Raw genomic sequence first — 21,220 nt, forward strand, 5'->3', positions numbered from 1 at the left:
ATATATGCTTCATGGTTGATATTGATCTTAGGCTTTCTTGTCTTTTATCATAGCAGGAAGCTTTTAGTCTGTCATTTTCTCACTGCTTGTGATACTTGGTTTGATCATTTGGCCCAGATGATGACTTGCTGGCAATTAGCAAGTAATGTGCTAATCTGGGGCAATACTTTGGAATTTTCTAGATGAAAATTCATTTAAGGCTGGTCATGGTGAATAACAGCCAGCACTTGGGAGGCAGAGGCCAGCTATTTTCTCTGAGTTTGAGGCCAGCCTGGTTTACATTGCAAGTTCCGGGATAGTCAGAGCTATATAGTAGAGAGACCTTGTCTCAAGAAATAACCATAAAAATCATTTTAAAAAGAACTGACTTCTTTGAAGTCCTCCATTGACTTCTTCAGGGAACCCTTCCTTCCAGTACCTGCTCCCCTTAAAACCCTGGAAATTCTCCTCTGCTTTCCTGAGAAAACAACCTTGGCAGGTTGGAATGATCTTTTCTCTTTTTACCACCCCATCCCAAAAAGAATCAACATGGATTAGACAGAGTTTATTAATTTAGTATTTTATTCAGCTATTTCATTTAACTTTTTATGTGTAGGAAAGATGTCTTAAGTATTATATTGTGTATCATATAGCAAGACAATTACAGAAGGGCATTCAAATATAAAGATTGTGTGTTGACTATGTCCTTCCCTTATACCCCTCATTCTCTCCTTTCCTTTCTCACTGCTCTGTTCTGTTTGTTCCCTAGAAAATTTCACCTTTACTCATATTCTATATGCACATAGGATCTTACATGTCTCTATGACAATCTAGAAACCAAGTAGGAGAGAAAACATACTTGTCTGAGACTGACTTTATTTTCTTTATATGGTCATTTCCAGTTACATCCCCTTTCTTGCAAATGATACAGCTTTGTTCTTTATGACTGAAAAAATTTCCATTGTGTAAACCTACTGAACTGTTTATCTATTACTCTGTTACTGAACACCAAGGCTGGTTCCATTTCTTAGCTGTTAATAAATAGGATATAGTAAATATTGAAGTAAGTATTGATGTAAGTAAGTATTTCTGTCACGTGTTGATTTGTAATTCTTATATATAGTCAGGGCTGGTGTATCTCAGTCATATGATTTTTTTTTTTAAAAAAGAAATCTCCGTGCTAATTTCCTGATAGTTTATATTTCTTCCAGAAGTATATTAATCAGGAATTCCCTCTTGCCTTTACTCTTGCTGATTTGGTATTTCTTTTCTTTCTTTTTTTTTTAAAGATTTATTCATTTATTATATATATAAGTACACTGTAGCTGTCTTCAGATACACCAGAAGAGGCCATCGAATCTCTTTACAGATGGTTGAGCCACCATGTGGTTGCTGGGAATTGAACTCAGGACCTCTGGGAGAGTAGTCGGGTGCTCTTAACCGCTGAGCTATCTCTCCAGCCCGGTATTTATTATCTTAAAGAGTATCATTTTGATCGAGGTTGGAATTTCAGTGTGTTTTAACATGTATTTATCTGATGGTTAGTAAGATTGAAATTTTTTATGTATTTATTGACTATTTTGTTTTCATCCTTTGAGAGCTATCAGTTCATTTCATTAAGCTATTTACTGTTCTGGTGTTTGATTTCTTGTTTAGATTTTTTAGTTCCTTATATATTCTAGATATTAGTCTTTAGACATATACCTAGTAGATAAACACCTGGCAAAGATATTCTTAGCAGTCTGTATCTTCACTCATTTAACTGTGTGCTTTGCTATGAAGACATTTTTTAATTTCATGAAGTCCTAATTGGCCTTATTTTATGAATGAATAGAATTCTATCCAGAAAATCCTGGTTGTGCCTAATGTATTGTAATGTATTTTCCTTCTAACAGTTTCAGGATCTCATATCTAACATTAAGGTCTACATTGGGGTTGATATGAGAGATAGGATCTCATTTCATTCTACATCTGGATATCAAGTTTTTTTAGCATCACTTTTTGTAGAGACTGTCTTTTCCTCAGTGAATATTTTTGACCTTGTTAAAAAAAAGTAAGGTGATTCTAACTGCGTGGGGTTTATATCTGAGTCTTCTAGTATATTCTAATGATTTCTGCATCTAGTTTTGTGCTGGTATCATGCTGTTTTTATAACTATAGGTCTGTAGTGTAAGTTGGAGTCAGATATAGTGTTTCCTACACTCTTTGGTACATTATCCCAATATTCTTTTTCATTAGGATTGCTTTTCCATACAGTTTTTAAAATAGTTTTGGTTTTTGCTTTTTTGTTTTGTTTTGTTTTGTTTCTGTGAAAAATAGCATTGGGATTTTGATAAGGACAGAAACCTGAAGATTTCTTTTGGTAGTACAACCATGTTCAGAATAGTAAAATCTAATTCATGATGTCTTTCCCATCTTTTATTGTCTTCTGTTTCTTTCTTCAATATTTTATGGTTTTTATTGTAGAAAACTTTTATGTTTTTGGTTAATATTCCAGAGTATTTTGTTTATTTTGAGGAAGTTGTTCATGGTTTTGTTTCTGATTTTTTCTCAGAATATTTGTTATTGATGTGTGTGCACACATGTACAGGCACATTAATATTCTAAATTATTGACATAAGGAATAGGTTTTGAATTTATGAGTCATCTTTAAATTCTTCTCTGCCATCACATAATAGTCATCAAATTTCATTTCATTTTTAATGAATTGAGGTAACCAGTAATAGATAAATTTTCTCCATTGATTTATATTTTTATCAGTGACTAAGATAGGCAGTGCTATGGGGTGAAAGTGTTCTGCTTTGGAATTCCTTTAATTTCCTAGCCTTGTGATCCTGAGTACATTGCTTAACCTCTGGTGGTCATTTTTAATTGTCAACTAGATACAATCTAGAATCACCTGAGAAGGCTTTGCCTAGGTTAGTCTTGGGGGATTGTCTTAATTGATGTGGGAAGACCTAGCCTGAAAATACTTAATGGTTTTGGGCCTAGACTGTATAACGTAAAGAAAACTAGCTGAGTACTAAACACGAATACATCATTCTCTCTGTTCTTGACTGTGGATGTGATGTGAGCAGCTGTTTCATTTTTTGTTAGATGACACAAGTAGAGTCAAATGGGGAGGGAGAGTAACCTCAACTGCGAAAATGTCTCTATCAGGTTTCCTATGGACAAGTCTGTGAGGCATTTTCTTGACAATTGATAGAGGAGGACCCAATCTACTTCTCTGTTGGACAGTCCTGGTTTGTATAAGAAAAGCAGGGTAAGCCTCAGGGAGTAAACCAGCAAGCATTCCTAAATGGCCCTTGCTTTAGTTCCTGCCCTGAGGTTCTTTCCCTCTTCATGGTGCTTGAGTTCCTCACCTCTCTTCATGGTGGACTCTAAGCAGTAAGGTAAGACAACCCATCCCCTCCTGAGCTGCTTTGGTCATGGTGTCTTTATTAGTGGTAGAAAGCACACTATGACAAGGCTTAGGCATCTTCTGTGACTTTCCCAAAGTGATGGATTGTAACTTAGAATTGTGCTTTAAAGTAAACTTTCCCCCTAAGTTGCTTTTGTCAGAGTACTCTCTCATACCAACAGAAATGAAACCAGGGCAGTATCTTTGAAACATTGGTTTCTCTTTATTAAAATGAGCATAGTAGCTACTTCAAAAGATTGGTAAGAGGATTGAATGAAGTGTAGGTTACCTGGTTCATATTAATTTGTTAACTTTTTAATGTGTAAGAATTTTAAAAGGGGTATGTTTAACATCTGGGATTATTGAGAGGATCAAAGGCTTGAGCATAATAAAAGCTTGGCTCATAATAAATAATATGCTAGTTAGTTCCGGATGTTTAAGAGTTTTATGTTTATGATAACAGATTGGTTTTGAATGTTCTTTATGGCTTCATATTCCTAATTTGAGAATTATGTTACTTGAATGTTCTATATTGCGTTTGGATAGTTATTTTGTTATCTTGATTCTGACTATTAAGGAAAAATGAGAAGGAACCAGCCTCCAGCAGGTGTTTCTGTGTCTGCCTCAGAGTTCTAGTTCTTGGGTTTCTGCTAGTTTTTTTTTTTTTTTTTTTTCGATTTGGAATTCTCTATTCAACAAAGATATGCCTGCCTCTGTCTCTCAGATGCTGATATTAAAGACATACATCACCATTCCTGATCAAAAACTACATTCATTCATTCATTCATTCATGATTTGTGTGTGTGTGTGTGTGTGTGTGTGTGTGTGTGTGTGTGTGTGTGTTCCAGTTGGTGCACATGTGGAGACAGAGGACAACTTAAGAGTTGTTTCCCTCCTTTCATAATGTGGATCCCAGGAATTGAGCTCAGGTCATCAGCCTTTATTCGCTGGGTCATCTCTCTGTCCCTGCCTGGCTTACTGTTTTGCTAAAAATTTCAAGTAAGAATTTTAATACTCAACTATTAATCACTCAGAAGTATGAGGCACTGAATGTCTTGACTTTATATATGTCACAGCTTAAATCATGTCTTATACCACTTACGTTTAAGTCTGATCCCTGCTCTAAAATACTAACATACACATTTACATGTTTTTTTAGGCATGTACTGGTATTGAAAACATTGATGAAGCTATTACACTGCTTGAGCAAAATAACTGGGACTTGGTGGTAAGTACTCTTTGACCTATGTTCTAACTTTATGAATTCTTGAATGGCCTGAATATTTATTCTAGGTTGGCTCAGCTTACTATAACCAATCTAAAACTTAGGTGAATAGATATATCCCATTTTCATCTTTGATATGAAGTCATAATTTAGTTCAGTGTTACATTATTGGGTAATTTTGAATGTTTAGATAGTTGAAATGATTTAAAAAATTTCCCTTTTTCTCTTTCTGTGTCTCATGGTCATCCCTTCGGATGAGGGCTCAGTGTCCCTGAATGATGAGCACTAGTCCATGCTCCATTCTTGTTTCCTGAGGCGTTACTGATGAACACTGCATTTTAAAAAATTATTTAAGAATTGGTAATCTCCCATGTTTCTTTCTCAATTGTGTTTGTCATAAAGATGGCTTAGTTCTTAAAAAACTTTTGGTAGTAACAAAAATGAAGTTCTAGCATAACACTAAATATCCATGCCTTGCAAGGCAGATCAGCAAATGATTGTATTGGAACAGTACTTCTATTAAGATGGACTACATATCCCTCAGTATCTTAGAAATACGAAAGCAATAGAAATCACAATTTTGGAAAAGTGATTTTTCTTTCTTTGTTTGTTTTTTTAAAAAGCCAAGTATCACTATGTAGTTCAGCCTGTCCTAGAACTTAGCAGTTCAGATTGGCCTCAAACATCAAGTCCTCTTACTTGAGACTCCTGAGTGCTAGATTACAGTTGTTGTCCACTGTGTCTAAGAAGTGCTAAGATTTCAGTCAGAAGTTTAGATGTCTGCTGAAGGTGAGATTATATGTTCACTTTTATTTGTTACGTGGATTTATATAGTTCTGTTAGTACATTATATAGACCTTCTTTTGTATTAATACTGTCTTCACTCAATGTAAAGTCAGACTGTAAAAGCCATACTTATAATGAAATGAGAAATGAAAAATTTACAACCTGATAGTTACTGGTTGAGCATTCCTGATCCATAAATCCCAAACCCAAAGGTTAAAAAGTTGAAACATTTTATTGCTCACATGCCACATTGAAAGTTACAGATGTTGGATCAGGTTGAAGTTCCTATTTTTGGATTAGGAATGTTCAAACAATAAATACTCTAAAAGCTGAGAAAAGTTATCTGAAAAAATTTTGGGTTCTAAATATTTCAAATAAAATATTCTACCTGGTCTAGAGAGATGGCTCAGTGGTTAAGAGCGCTGACTGCTCTTCCAGAGATCCTAAGTTCAATTCCCAGCAACCAAATGGTGGCCCACAACCATCTGTAATGGGATCTGATGCCCTCTTCTGGTGCGTCTGAACGCAGCTACAGTCACATACATAAAATAAATAAATCTTTAAAAAAAATTCTACCTGAAATCTCTCTTAATCTCATAACTCACAGTTAAAAACACTCATTTCCAAGTTTTATGTATATTTTTAGTTATTTTTAAAATTATGTTAGTAAACTTTTACATTGAAAATAGGATTCTTTTACATTAATATTTTTATAATCCATATTTACTTACTATTACACTAACATTTTTCTATCTTATTAAGTATGGCTGCTCATTTTGTAAAGGTTTGCATTGTTTCCTGTTGTAGTAGTAGAATGGTTTCACCATTCTTGTTCTGGTGGGCATTTAAGGTTGTTGCAGGACTTTGCATATTGTAACTATTACTGTATAAAACATTCCCACATAAGTATATTGTATATTCAACCTACTCACTTTTTTTTCTAGAAGAAACTGAACATACTAAATTTATAACTGAATTTCTGGGTCAGACTACATGATTATTGTAGGGGCATGGATACTTGAAGCCTAATGAACTTCCAGATTTAATTATTTACATTCTGCAAACTATGTGGAGATGGCTCTTTTTACTTAAATCAATGTTGCTGCTGTCTTCTCCCTTCTGTTTCTATTTCTTTGTCTTTACTTCTTGGTCTTGTCTGTGCGTCTGTCTGTCTGTCTTATGTTTTGGTACAGGAAAATTGAGAAATATTTTTGCTGTCTGATGTGAATTCATGCTTTACACTGACTTTTATATTCTAAGAAGTCATGTTATAGATGACAGTTTCATGAGGGGATAGTGGTGAGAAGTAGCAGCATATTTGAGTGATGCTTCTAGTCTATTTGTCCTGAAACCTCTCTGCAATAGTAAATATTGTTTTAGTTAGCCTATGTATATTTGAGGTATTCTTTTGGTCAGGCTGATTAAAAATCATTGGGAAGGTTTAAAGCCCACCAAGCCACTCTTGAATGGCAATGCCAAAAAGAATAAAGGAAAAGAAAGAAAGACTGAGAATAATGGGCTATATGTTGATGTGGTAGTTTATAGTTTAGGAGGGTGTAGGGATTTAAGTTCTTTGTTCATCTTCATCTTTTTTTTCTACTAATCCACATTCATTAATTTTAAAGTTTAAGATGTTTATTGGCTATGAATATTGTCTTAACTCTGCCTTTCAAGAACATAGCACAAGAATTTTCTCAGATAATGTTGGTAAAGGAATGGTAAGGTAGTTTTCATGTATTTCTGACTAGCTTGATTTTGGAAAATATTGTCAAATACCCTCTTTTCCTCATTCCTTCTGTCCCTCCCTCCTTTGTTCTTTACTTCTCTCTTCTTTACCTTTGCCCTACCTTTTCTGGTCTCTGTTCTTTAGTCTCTCAGGTTTCTGGGTTATTGAGGCTGAGTCTTATGCATAGTAAGAAAGTTTTCTATCACTAAGTTTTGCCTCTTTATAGTGTTTTACAACTTTAACATTTTCATTTGAAGTCATCTTTTAACTGGCAATATATCTTCCACTTTTTTTTTTAAGATTTATTTATTTTATTTATATGAGTACACCGTAGCTATCTTCTTGCACACCAGAAGAGGGCATCAGATCCCTTACAGATGGTTGTGAGCCACCATGTGGTTGCTGGGAATTGAACTCAGGACTTCTGGAAGAGCAGTCAGTGCTCTTAACTGTTGAGCCACCTCTCTAGCCCCATATCTTCCACTTTTAATTTCATTGCAAGTTGCTGTACTTCCCCCCCACCCCCCGCTTGGTGCATTTTACCATTTTTCCTCTTTTATACATCATTCACGTGTGTGTGTCTGTGTGTGTGTGTGTGTGTGTGTGTGTGTGTGTGTGTGTGTGTGTGTGTGTGACATAGCACATTACTAATCCAAACTGTCATGGAACTTTTAATATGCTGTACTCCATTTTCTGTGACTGAATTAGATCTGTCATGAATTTTATACAAAATTTTGTGTAATTTAAGATTTTAACTTAGCGTTCTCTGCACCCAAATCCCGTGGGAGGGAGAGCTAAACCTACAGAGAGGCAGACACGCCTGGGAAACCAGAAGAGACTGCACTCTGCACACATCTCTGACACCAGAGGAAAACACCAAACACCATCTGGAACCCTGGTGCACGGAGGCTCCCGGAAAGGGCGGCGCAGATCTTCCTGGTTGCTGCCGCCGTGGAGAGCTCGTAGGCAGCACCCCACTAGCAAACTTGAGCCTCGGGACCACAGGTAAGACCATCTTTTCTGCTGCAAGAGACCTGCCTGGTGAACTCAAGACACAGGCCCACAGGAACAGCTGAAGACCTGTAGATAGGAAAAACTACACGCCTGAAAGCAGAACACTCTGTCCCCATAACTGGCTGAAAGAAAACAGGAAAATAGGTCTACAGCACTCCTGACACACAGGCTTATAGGACAGTCTAGCCACTGTCAGAAATAGCAGAACAAAGTAACACTAGAGACAATCTGATGACGAGAGGCAAGCGCAGGAACCCAAGCAATAGAAACCAAGACTACATGGCGTCATCAGAGCCCAATTCTCCCACCAAAGCAAACACGGAATATCCAAACACACCAGAAAAGCAAGATCTAGTTTCAAAATCATATTTGATCAGGATGCTGGAGGACTTCAAGAAAGACGTGAAGAACTCCCTTAGAGAACAAGTAGAAGCCTACAGAGAGGAATCGCAAAAATCCCTGAAAGAATTCCAGGAAATCATAAATAAACAAGTAGAAGCCCATAGAGAGGAGTCACAAAAATCCCTGAAAGAATTCCAGGAAAACACAATCAAACAGTTGAAGGAATTAAAAATGGAAATAGAAGCAATCAAGAAAGAACACATGGAAACAACCCTGAATATAGAAAACCAAAAGAAGAGACAAGGAGCTGTAGATACGAGCTTCACCAACAGAATACAAGACATGGAAGAGAGAATCTCAGGAGCAGAAGATTCCATAGAAATCATTGACTCAACTGTCAAAGATAATGTAAAGCGGAAAAAACTACTGGTCCAAAACATAAAGGAAATCCAGGACTCAATGAGAAGATCAAACCTAAGGATACTAGGTATAGAAGAGAGTGAAGACTCCCAGCTCAAAGGACCAGTAAATATCTTCAACAAAATCATAGAAGAAAACTTCCCTAACCTAAAAAAAGTGATACCCATAAGCATACAAGAAGCCTACAGAACTCCAAATAGATTGGACCAGAAAAGAAACACCTCCCATCACATAATAGTCAAAACACCAAACGCACAAAACAAAGAAAGAATATTAAAAGCAGAAAGGGAAAAAGGTCAAGTAACATATAAAGGCAGACCTATCAGAATCACACCAGACTTTTCGCCAGAAACTATGAAGGCCAGAAGATCCTGGACAAATGTCATACAGACCCTAAGAGAACACAAATGCCAGCCCAGGTTACTGTATCCTGCAAAACTCTCAATTAACATAGACTGAGAAACCAAGATATTCCATGACAAAACCAAATTTACACAATATCTTTCTACAAATCCAGCACTACAAAGGATAATAAATGGTAAAGCCCAACATAAGGAGGCAAGCTGTACCCTAGAAGAAGCAAGAAACTAATCGTCTTGGCAACAAAACAAAGAGAAGAAAAGCACACAAACATAACCTCATATCCAAATATGAATATAACAGGAAGCAATAATCACTATTCCTTAATATCTCTCAACATCAATGGCCTCAACTCCCCAATAAAAAGACATAGATTAACAAACTGGATACGCAACGAGGACCCTGCATTCTGCTGCCTACAGGAAACACACCTCAGAGACAAAGACAGACACTACCTCAAAGTGAAAGGCTGGAAAACAACTTTCCAAACAAATGGTCGGAAGAAGCAAGCTGGAGTAGCCATGCTAATATCAAATAAAATCAATTTTCAACTAAAAATCATCAAAAAAGATAAGGAAGGACACTTCATATTCATCAAAGGAAAAATCCACCAAGATGAACTCTCAATCCTAAATATCTATGCCCCAAATACAAGGGCACCTACATACGTAAAAGAAACCTTACTAAAGCTCAAAGCACACATTGCACCTCACACAATAATAGTAGGAGATTTCAACACCCCACTCTCATCAACGGACAGATCATGGAAACAGAAATTAAACAGAGACGTAGACAGACTAAGAGAAGTCATGAGCCAAATGGACTTAACAGATATTTATAGAACATTCTATCCTAAAGCAAAAGGATATACCTTCTTCTCAGCTCCTCATGGTACTTTCTCCAAAATTGACCATATAATTGGTCAAAAAAACGGGCCTCAACAGGTACAGAAAGATAGAAATAATCCCATGCGTGCTAACAGACCACCACGGCCTAAAACTGGCCTTCAATAACAATAAGGGAAGAATGCCCACATATACATGGAAATTGAACAATGCTCTACTCAATGATAACCTGGTCAAGGAAGAAATAAAGAAAGAAATTAAAGACTTTTTAGAATTTAATGAAAATGAAGGTACAACATACCCAAACTTATGGGACACAATGAAAGCTGTGCTAAGAGGAAAACTCATAGCGCTGAGTGCCTGCAGAAAGAAACAGGAAAGAGCATATGTCAGCAGCTTGACAGCACACCTAAAAGCTCTAGAACAAAAAGAAGCAAATACATCCAGGAGGAGTAGAAGGCAGGAAATAATCAAACTCAGAGCGGAAATCAACCAAGTAGAAACAAAAAGGACCATAGAAAGAATCAACAGAACCAAAAGTTGGTTCTTTGAGAAAATCAACAAGATAGATAAACCCTTAGCCAGACTAACGAGAGGACACAGAGAGTGTGTCGAAATTAACAAAATCAGAAATGAAAAGGGAGACATAACTACAGATTCAGAGGAAATTCAAAAAATCATCAGATCTTACTATAAAAACCTATATTCAACAAAACTTGAAAATCTGCAGGAAATGGACAATTTCCTAGACAGATACCAGGTACCGAAGTTAAATCAGGAACAGATAAACCAGTTAAACAACCCCATAACTCCTAAGGAAATAGAAGCAGTCATTAAAGGTCTCCCAACCAAAAAGAGCCCAGGTCCAGACGGGTTTAGTGGAGAATTCTATCAGACCTTATTGGAAAACCTCGTACCAATATTATCCAAACTATTCCACAAAATTGAAACAGATGGATCACTCCCGAATTCCTTCTATGAAGCCACAATTACTCTTATACCTAAACCACACAAAGACCCAACAAAGAAAGAGAACTTCAGACCAATTTCCTTTATGAATATCAACGCAAAAATACTCAATAAAATTCTGGCAAACCGAATCCAAGAGCACATCAAAACAATCATCCACCATGATCAAGTAGGCTTCATCCCAGGCATGCAGGGATGGTTTAATATACGGAAAACCATCAACATGATCCATTATATAAACAAACTGAAAGAACAAAACCACATGATCATTTCATTAGATGCTGAGAAAGCATTTGACAAAATTCAACACCCCTTCATGATAAAAGTCCTGGAAAGAATAGGAATTCAAGGCCCATACCTAAACATAGTAAAAGCCATATACAGCAAACCAGTTGCTAACATTAAACTAAATGGAGAGAAACTTGAAGCCATCCTACTAAAATCAGGGACTAGACAAGGCTGCCCACTCTCCCCCTACTTATTCAATATAGTTCTTGAATTTCTAGCCAGAGCAAACAGACAACAAAAGGAGGTCAAGGGGATACAGATCGGAAAAGAAGAAGTCAAAATATCATTATTTGCAGATGATATGATTGTATATTTAAGTGATCCCAAAAGTTCCACCAGAGAACTACTAAAGCTGATAAACAACTTCAGCCAAGTGGCTGGGTATAAAATTAACTCAAATAAATCAGTAGCCTTCCTCTACACAAAAGAGAAACAAGCGGAGAAAGAAATTAGGGAAACGACACCCTTCATAATAGACCCAAATAATATAAAGTACCTCGGTGTGACTTTAACCAAGCAAGTAAAAGATCTGTACAATAAGAACTTCAAGACACTTAAGAAATAAATTGAAGAAGACCTCAGAAGATGGAAAGATCTCCCATGCTCATGGATTGGCAGGATTAATATAGTAAAAATGGCCATTTTACCAAAAGCGATCTACAGATTCAATGCAATCCCCATGAAAATACCAATCCAATTCTTCAAAGAGTTAGACAGAACAATTCGCAAATTCATCTGGAATAACAAAAAACCCAGGATAGCTAAAACTAACCTCAACAATAAAAGGACTTCAGGGGGAATCACTATCCCTGAACTCAAGCAGTATCACAGAGCAATAGTGATAAAACTGCATGGTATCGGTACAAAGACAGACAGATAGACCAATGGAACAGAATTGAAGACCCAGAAATGAACCCACACACCTATGGTCACTTGATTTTTGACAAAGGAGCCAAAACCATCCAATGGAAAAAAGATAGCATTTTCAGCAAATGGTGCTGGTTCAACTGGAGGTCAACATGTAGAAGAATGCAGATCGATCCATGCTTATCACCCTGTACAAAGCTTAAGTCCAAGTGGATCAAGGACCTCCACATCAAACCGGATACACTCAACTAATAGAAGAAAAACTAGGGAAGCATCTGGAACACATGGGCACTGGAAAAAATTTCCTGAACAAAACACCAATGGCTTATGCTCTAAGATCAAGAATCGACAAATGGGATCTCATAAAACTGCAAAGCTTCTGTAAGGCAAAGGACACTGTGGTTAGGACAAAACGGCAACCAACAGATTGAGAAAAGATCTTTACCAATCCTACAACAGACAGAGGCCTTATATCCAAAATATACAAAGAACTCAAGAAGTTAGACCGCAGAGAGACAAATAACCCTATTAAAAATGGGGTTCAGGGGTTGGGGATTTAGCTCAGTGGTAGAGCGCTTCCCTAGCAAGCGCAAGGCCCTGGGTTCGGTCCCCAGCTCTGAAAAAAAGAAAAAAGAAAAAGAAATAAAAGAAAAAATGGGGTTCAGAGCTAAACAAAGAATTCACAGCTGAGGAATGCCGAATGGCTGAGAAACACCTAAAGAAATGTTCAACATCTTTAGTCATAAGGGAAATGCAAATCAAAACAACCCTGAGATTTCACCTCACACCAGTGAGAATGGCTAAGATCAAAAACTCAGGTGACAGCAGATGCTGGCGAGGATGCGGAGAAAGAGGAACACTCCTCCATTGTTGGTGGGATTGCAGACTGGTACAACCATTCTGGAAATCAGTCTGGAGGTTCCTCAGAAAATTGGACATTGAACTGCCTGAGGACCCAGTTATACCTCTCTTGGGCATATACCCAAAAGATGCCCCAACATATAAAAAAGACACGTGCTCCACTATGTTCATCGCAGCCTTATTTATAATAGCCAGAAGCTGGAAAGAACCCAGATGCCCTTCAACAGAGGAATGTATACAGAAAATGTGGTACATCTACACAATGGAATATTACTCAGCTATCAAAAACAATGACTTTATGAAATTCGTAGGCAAATGGTCGGAACTGGAAAATATCATCCTGAGTGAGGTAACCCAATCACAGAAAAACACACATGGTATGCACTCATTGATAAGTGGCTATTAGCCCAAATGCTTGAATTACCCTAGATGCCTAGAACCAATGAAACTCAAGACGCATGGTCAAAATGTGAATGCTTCACTCCTTCTTTAAAAGGGGAACAAGAATACCCTTGGCAGGGTTTAGAGAGGCATAGATTAAAACAGAGTCAGAATGAACACCCATTCTGAGCCTGCCCCACATGTGGCCATGCATATACAGCCACCCAATTAGACAAGATGGATGAAGCAAAGAAGTGCAGGCCGACAGGTGCCGGACGTAGATCTCTCCCGAGAGACACAGCCAGAATACAGCAAACACAGAGGCGAATGCCAGCAGCAAACCACTGAATTGAGAATAGGACCCCCGCTGAAGGAATCAGTGAAAGAACTGGAAGCCTTGAAGGGGCTCATGACCCCATATGTACAGCAATGTCAAGCAACCAGAGCTTCCAGGAACAAAGCCACTACCTAAAGACTGTACATGGACTGACCCTGACTCTGACCTCATAGGTAGCAATGAATATCCTAGTAAGAGCACCAGTGGGAGGGGAAGCCCTGCGTCCTGCTAAGACTGAACCCCCAGTGAACTAGATTGTTGTGGGGAGGGCGGCAAGGGGGGGAGGATGGTGAGGGGAACACCCATAAAGAAGGGGATGGGGGAGGGGGATGTTTCCCCGGGAAAGGGAATAACACTCGAAATGTATATAAGAAATTCTCAAGTTAATTAAAAAAAAAAAGATTTTAACTTAGGGTATGTTTTTTTAAAATTTCACGTATTTATATCACTTAGACCATTATTTTATGCACAATTACTAGAGAACTGTAAAGAAATATGTGTTTGGCACTGTAATCAGAAATGTGGTGAACTAAAAAACTATTATAATGAAAAAGTTATTTGTTGAGTGCCTATTCACGAATGTCATAAATCTAGTTTTTTACTTGGTAGCTATGATGAATATGAAAAAGAAGAGTAACAAGATCGATGTAGTGGCATATACCCCTAGGCACATCCCTTAGGAAACAGAGGCAGGCTGATTTTCTTTTCTTTTCTGTTTCTTTTTTTTCTTTTTTGAGTTTCAGGGCAATCTGCTCTATGTAGTGAATTCAGGGCCAGCCAGGACAGCACAGTGAGGTCCTGTCTCCAACAAACAAGGAAAAATTAAAATAAAAAGGGAAAGAAAAATGTAACACTGTGATCTCTATTAGACATTTTGCTTTCTGTTGCTGTACCAAACTATCTAAGACTGGTTACCATGGAGAGTAGAAGTCATGTTAGTCAACTTTGCAGCACTGTATCAAACCCGAGGTAATTGACCTAAAAAGAAAACCAGGCTCATTTGGCTTGTAATTTTGGAGGCTTTAGCTCATTATTAGTTCACCCTGTTAATTTCAGGCATATGATAAGGCAGCATACCGTGGCAGGAGCACATTGCAAAAGAAGTGACTATTTCGTATCATCCAAGGAACAAAAGTGGGTTGGTTCCCAGTACCTCCTTCAAAGACACATTTTCCACCATGTAACTCTTCTGTTATGCTCCATTTTGTATAGGTTTCGTGATATGCATCTCCCTAAGATCTTGGGTGGGGGGACAAACTTCCAAATCCTGTTGTCATGTCTGGTTCCAAAAGGTGTCAGCAGCTCTGCCTTTCCTTCTTTGTTTGCTGCCTGTGACATGCTTCTCTCGCCTGGCTTGGACCCACTCCCTGTGTGTAGCTTTCTTTAATAGATGCCTCATATCTCTGGCTATGTCACATCTTGGGAGTCTCCATTGCATCTCAGGCTTCATTACCCCAGCTTCATCCAGTGGCATCTGATGGCTTCTAGGCAGGGATTTCCCTGTGAGGCATTGGTTATTAGCCCCAGTGGCTCTTTGAAACTATGGTGGAAGGTTTCACAACTCATTGACTTGTATATCTTTGCCATGTGGATGACACTGCCAAGTTCATCTGCCAGCTTGGGGTGGACCCTCACTCTCTTGAATCACATTAGCAGCATCTTTTGAATGCAATGCTTTCCTGAAGCCTTATGCTCTCTTCTACAGATTGAAGTTTAGCTAGGTGGGGTCTTGCCCTGAGGGTACCTTTCTCTTTATTCCAGTGCAGATCTGGCCTAAGAGTGCTTTTTTATGACAAAGTCCTCCCTCTGTCATTATCCTGTTAATCTGGTGTTAATGTAGAAATGAATGAAACTATTAACTAGGACAGAGCCTTTATGTTCCAGTCACCTCTCAAATGTCCCACTTTGCATATAATTAATTATGACTTTAGTCATATATTAATTATGACAACCCCCCCTCCCCCAATCTTACTTTGTAGCTCGGACTGACCAGAAACTTAACCATGTAAACCAGCTTGGCCTGAAATTCACAGAGATCCACCCACTGCTTCTATCTTCAGAGCGCTGGAGTTAAAGGCTGTGCCACTGCACCCAGCCTGTTTAATTTTTATCACAGGAAATGTTGGGCAATACATTCATGTTATAGTCCTAAACTTGAAAAGTGTGCTGAAAAATTGGTGAGTGTAAACTTAACTTTTTTTCAAACCCTATTTTCTTAATAGGTTCTTAAATGCTTTAACCTCCCTTTTAAGCCCACCACCCACCAGAGACAGTGGAAAAGAAAGGTTATTAGGATATGGTGGAATGTGGACCTGTTTAGAAATTGTTCTTTGGAGCATATCCAGTTTGCAGCTCAGCAGTTCGGTTCATAGAATTCAGCTGTGGCAGCTTGTTCTACTTGCAAACACTTAACGAATATACCAACAGTCCAGTTCAGTAGTGTCCGGATAGCAATCCACAATCAGCAGCAGTGGTGGCATGACTTAGTAGAAACAGCCAGGCTTCTGCCAAATCTGCACAGGTCAGCAGGAGTGACCAGGACCACCAGGGGTACCAGAAGTTCTTAGCTGTGCCCCTCTCTGAAGACACGAGACCAAGAAGCATTGCAGAGCTAGCTATGCAAGCCCCTGTCACTATCTGTTGAGTCCTATTTATATTTTCTCTATGTGTTCTCCACGGATCTTGCCTCACCACATGCCTCAGCACTTGAGTCTGTCTTAGCAAAACTCCATGTGAGTTTGTATCAGCTGATGTCACTCTGCCAATCAGCCAGAGTCTGCAGAAGCAGCAAGAAGCTACCAGAGCACCACCAGAAGTTTTTTTGGTGCCTTTCTCTCTATGAGGTCCTGACAAACAGAGCTCAGTTATGCAATGTAAGGTGTGTCATTATACGTGCGTGTCATTATTGAAGAATCCTTCATCACGATTCCTTTCGTGTGCTTGCTTTAGCAAAGCATCTTTTTACCTGTGTCTGCTTCAGTAAAACATTCCTTCATGTGTCTGCTTTAGCAAAGCATCCTTTCACTTTTGTCTGCTTCAGGAAAAATATCTTTTGATATAACTGACTTTCCAAAGAAACCAGAAGTTTTCACTTAGGTGAGACACATTGTGTCTAATTCTTGTTCAAACATTCAGGATTGAGAATAACTTTCTTATAAGGTAATGTTCATAAATGTTTTACTATTTTGTTGATTTAGTCACACAAATAACAAATATTGTCTGTGAAAATACAATCTAGTCCCAAGAATTCTAGTTATTAGTCACGTTCTCTAATCCTGCAAATTATTTTGAGTATATATTATTCACAAAGAAGTGCTTCTAAGCCCTATATTTTCAGTACTTTACACTTGACAGTATTTATTTTCAAGTGTTACAGGTTATATGTGCTAAAATTTGGAAAGTAAAATAGCATGAACATTACCATTCTGGAGTGTTTCTTGCCTCATTTTCACGTGATATGTACTATACAGTTCCTACTGCTGTCTACCTCAGATTATTTCTCACATTGTCCTGTCCTTAAGATAGATGTCATTGCAATGGAGATTATTTCTTAGAAGATGAGTGTGAGTTTCCATTTATATCCACAAAGGTACATGAGGAAGAATGGTTGGCAGTGAGTTAGAATCTTTGAACTGAAAATGACCTTTGATAATGGAAATATAGGATGTGATAGTTGCAGATTATAATCTGGGCTCTAGAACTGATTCACTATTCAGTTCCTGTTTTCAGCATAAAAGAGAATTTGGGCTGGAGGAAAACACAAAACTATATAATTTATATAGTTTTGCATAAGTTAATGTTAGGCAGCTAAGGATAGTGGCAAATGCTGGATTAATTTTGCTTAAAGAGCCCTGGTTTTCCAGTCCTTTTATTAAGTGAGCGTGGCTTGACCATGTAATTTCTCTGTCAACCTCTTAACTTACTCATAAGGAGGAAACAGTTTAGCCTAGCTTGTACTTGAGCTCTGATACTACATGAAATAACTTATGCAGGATCTATTATATCCTAATCTTGTAAAGATTCTATGATAAGCAGTCCACTATGAATGCCATTATAAGATATTTTAAAAAACTTTATAAGTTTAAAATATTTGCTCATATCTAATTTTTGGCCCTTTAAATATTATAATATAGATAAAATCTGGGAAACATGCTTGGCTAATTGTTTCGCAGAAGTCATGTGTATATATGTGCATGTGTGTCTATGTAAGTGAGTATATGTGAGTTTGTATATGTGTGAGTGTCTGAGAGCATGTGTGAGTATGTGTGTGAGCATGTATGAGTATGAACTGCCTTCAGTAAATTAAATTTTTCATTAAAATCTAGTAGGCTCAGTAAAGGATTCTTGACATATATTTGATAATCTAGACGCGAAATAAATTGTAAGTGGTACTAATCTAGACATACTGTATTTTAAATATTCTGTGTTTGTAATAAATGATTTTGAACTTTGTACTCAAATTTTTGCTGTAGTTTTTACCTCTTATTTTGATTTTGTAGAAGAAAAGCTATTTGATGTGTATGCATCTATCTTTAACTACATATTCTAGCCTGAGATAAAATTGATCTACCTGGCATCTATATTTTTGAATCAACACAGAAATTTTAGTTCCCAATGATAATCTTATACTAGTAGAAGCTTAAATTTAGTCTTGTACACTGGGCAGTGAAGACCAAGGTGTATCACATGTATAATCTGTCTCATTTTAAGTTTCATCAAAGTCTTTTGAGGCATTTCTATCCATTAATTTTCACTTTTAAATAAATATATTTTAATAATTACCCTAAAGTTATATAGAACCATCTCTTTCACTACCCTGATCAGGATGTGTTTGGTGAGGTTCTCAAATGTGAACTAACTATTATTAATCTATATTACTTTATGACTAAATATTTAATAGAAAATGTTTATATTTTTTATAAAATTGTTCATATTCATTAAATGCTGTGTATGTGTGATACTTTTTTCACAGAATTAATAAATTTTTATTTTAAAAACCATAATTTGCATGATATTATATAGAATTCCCAAAGTAAGACATAAATATTGCATATTGAAAGTAGTGTGAGGGGTTGGGGATTTAGCTCAGTGGTAGAGCGCTTGCCTAGGAAGCGTAAGGCCCTGGGTTCAGTCCCCAGCTCCAAAAAAAAAAAAAAAGAAAGTAGTGTGCATCAGACTTGTTATTTTAGTAGCAAAGAATCTATTTCCTAATATCTTATTTAAAACATTCAAGAATTCATTTACTAATGACTGTTAATTATAAACATTTCCATCTTTGCCAGTCTTTATGGAAAATATTCTTTTGTTTGCTTTTCATCAATTTATTTATTCACATTACATCCTGATTGCAGACCTCTTCCCTCCTCCCATTCCAGTTCCACCCTTATTTTTTCCTCCCTTCTTGCCCCTTCCATGGGTACCAGGCTACCCTGGCACATTAAATCTCAGCAAGACTAGGTTCATCCTCTCCCATTGAGGCCAGACGAGGGAGCCCAGCTAAGGGAAAGGGATCCAAGAACAGGCAACAGAGTCAGAGACAGCCCCTACTCTAATTGTTAGGGGATGACCCAGTTGTAGCAGACCAAGCTGCACATCTGCTACTTATGTGTAGGGGACCTAGGTCTAGCCCATGAATGGGATTTGGTTGGTGGTCCAATCTCTATGAGCCTCCAAAGGCCCAGGTTAGTTAGCTCTTCTTGTGCCCTCCATCTCCCTAAATCCTTCCTCTCACTCTTCCCTAAGAATCCCTGAGCTCCACCTAATATTTGGCTGTGGGTCTCTGCATCTGTTTCCATCAGCTGCTAAATGAAGCCTCTCAGATGGCAGTAATGCTGGGCTCCTGTTTGCAAGCATCACAGAGTATCATTGACCGTGTTAGGGCTGGCTTTCTTCCATGGGATGAGGCTCAGGTTGGACCAGTCATTGACTGGCCATTCCCTTGATCTGCTCCGTCCTTATCTCTGTAGATCTTGTAGGCAGGACAGATTTTGGATTGAAGGTTCTGTGAGTGGGTTCTTCCACCACTGGAAGTCCTACCTGCTAGTAGGAGGTGGCCTAATATCCCTAGCTGCTAGGAGTCCATTTTCTCCACATCTGATCCCCATACTCATTCGTCTCCACACTCCCTCTGCCCTCCAATTCTCTCCTTCCCCCCTCCACCTTCCGTGTCTATTTTATTTCCCCTTCTGAGTGAGTTTCAAGCATCCTCCCTTGGACCTTCCTTGTTACTTAGCTCCTTTGGGTGTGTGCATTGTAGCATGGAGATCTTTTCCCATTCTGTAGGCTATTGTTTTGTCCTAATGATGGTGTCCTTTGCCTTAAAGAAACTTTTCAGTTTCATGAAATCCCTTATTAATTATTGATCTTAGAGCCCGAGCTATTGGTCTTCTGTTCAGGAGGTTGTTTCCTATACCAGTCAAATCAGGGCTATTCCCCACTTTCTCATCTATTAAGATTTATTGTATCTGGTTCTATGTTGAGGTCTTTCATTCACTTGGACTTGAATTTCGTGCAGAGTGAAAAACATGGATCTATTTACATTCTTCTACATGTATACATCCAGTTAGACCAGCACCATTTGTGGTTTCTTTTTTCCATTGTATGGTTTTGACTTCTTTGTCAAAAATCAAGTGTCCATAGGTGTGGGTTTACTTTTTTTTTTTTTTTTTTTTTTTTTTTTTTTGGTGCAGCGAACTTTATTGATAGTATTCAAGAGAGAAGGGAGGGCTCTCTAGGCCCCTCCTGTTCTTATGGGGTCTGGGATGGAATTGTGAGGAGATGCTCAGTGTTGGGGGCTGAGTTGGGATGGGGACTCCTCAGCAACTGAGGGCCTCTCTCTTGCCCTCAGTATCCTTGCTGGACTGGGGTGGGTGGTCCAGGGTTTCTTACTCATTGGAGGACATATAGGCCATAAGGTCCACCACCCTGTTGCTATAGCTGTATTCATTGTCATACCAGGAAATGAGCTTTACAGAGTTGTCATTGAAAGCATTACCAGCCCCAGCATCAAAGGTAGAAGAGTAGGAGTTGCTGTTGAAGTCACAGGAGTCAACCTGCTTCTCAGTGTAGCCCAGGATGCCTTTTAGTAGGCCCTCAGACGCCTGCTTCACCACCTTCTTGATGTCATCATACTTGGCAGGTTTCTCCAGGTGGCATGTCAGATCCACAATGGATATATTGGGGGTAGGAACATGGAAGGCCAGGCCAGTGAGTTTCCCATTCAGTTCTGGGATGACCTTGCCCACAGCGTTGGCAGCACCAGTGGATGCAGGGATGATGTTCTGGGTTACCCCACAGCCATCACACCACAGCTTTCCAGAGGGGCCATCCACAGCTTTCCAGAAGGGGCATCCACAGTCTTCTGAGTGGCAGTGATGACATGGACTGTGGTCAAGGGCCCTTCCATGATGCCAAAGTTAAG

At 38.3% G+C, this 21,220-nt stretch overlaps 1 protein-coding gene across 2 annotated transcripts in view; it reads left to right on the top strand.

Moving 5' to 3' along the window:
- Faf1 (Fas associated factor 1) overlaps nt 1–21,220 on the top strand; it is a 363,928-nt gene that overhangs the window by 37,773 nt on the left and 304,935 nt on the right. For both annotated transcript variants that reach the window (NM_130406.2, XM_063287104.1), the window contains one exon: nt 4,539–4,607. In NM_130406.2, coding sequence (NP_569090.2) covers nt 4,539–4,607 — 69 coding nt within the window. The remainder of the gene's footprint in view (nt 1–4,538; nt 4,608–21,220) is intronic.

This window comes from Rattus norvegicus, chromosome 5 (assembly GCF_036323735.1).
Source record: "Rattus norvegicus strain BN/NHsdMcwi chromosome 5, GRCr8, whole genome shotgun sequence".
Taxonomy (NCBI): domain Eukaryota; kingdom Metazoa; phylum Chordata; class Mammalia; order Rodentia; family Muridae; genus Rattus; species Rattus norvegicus.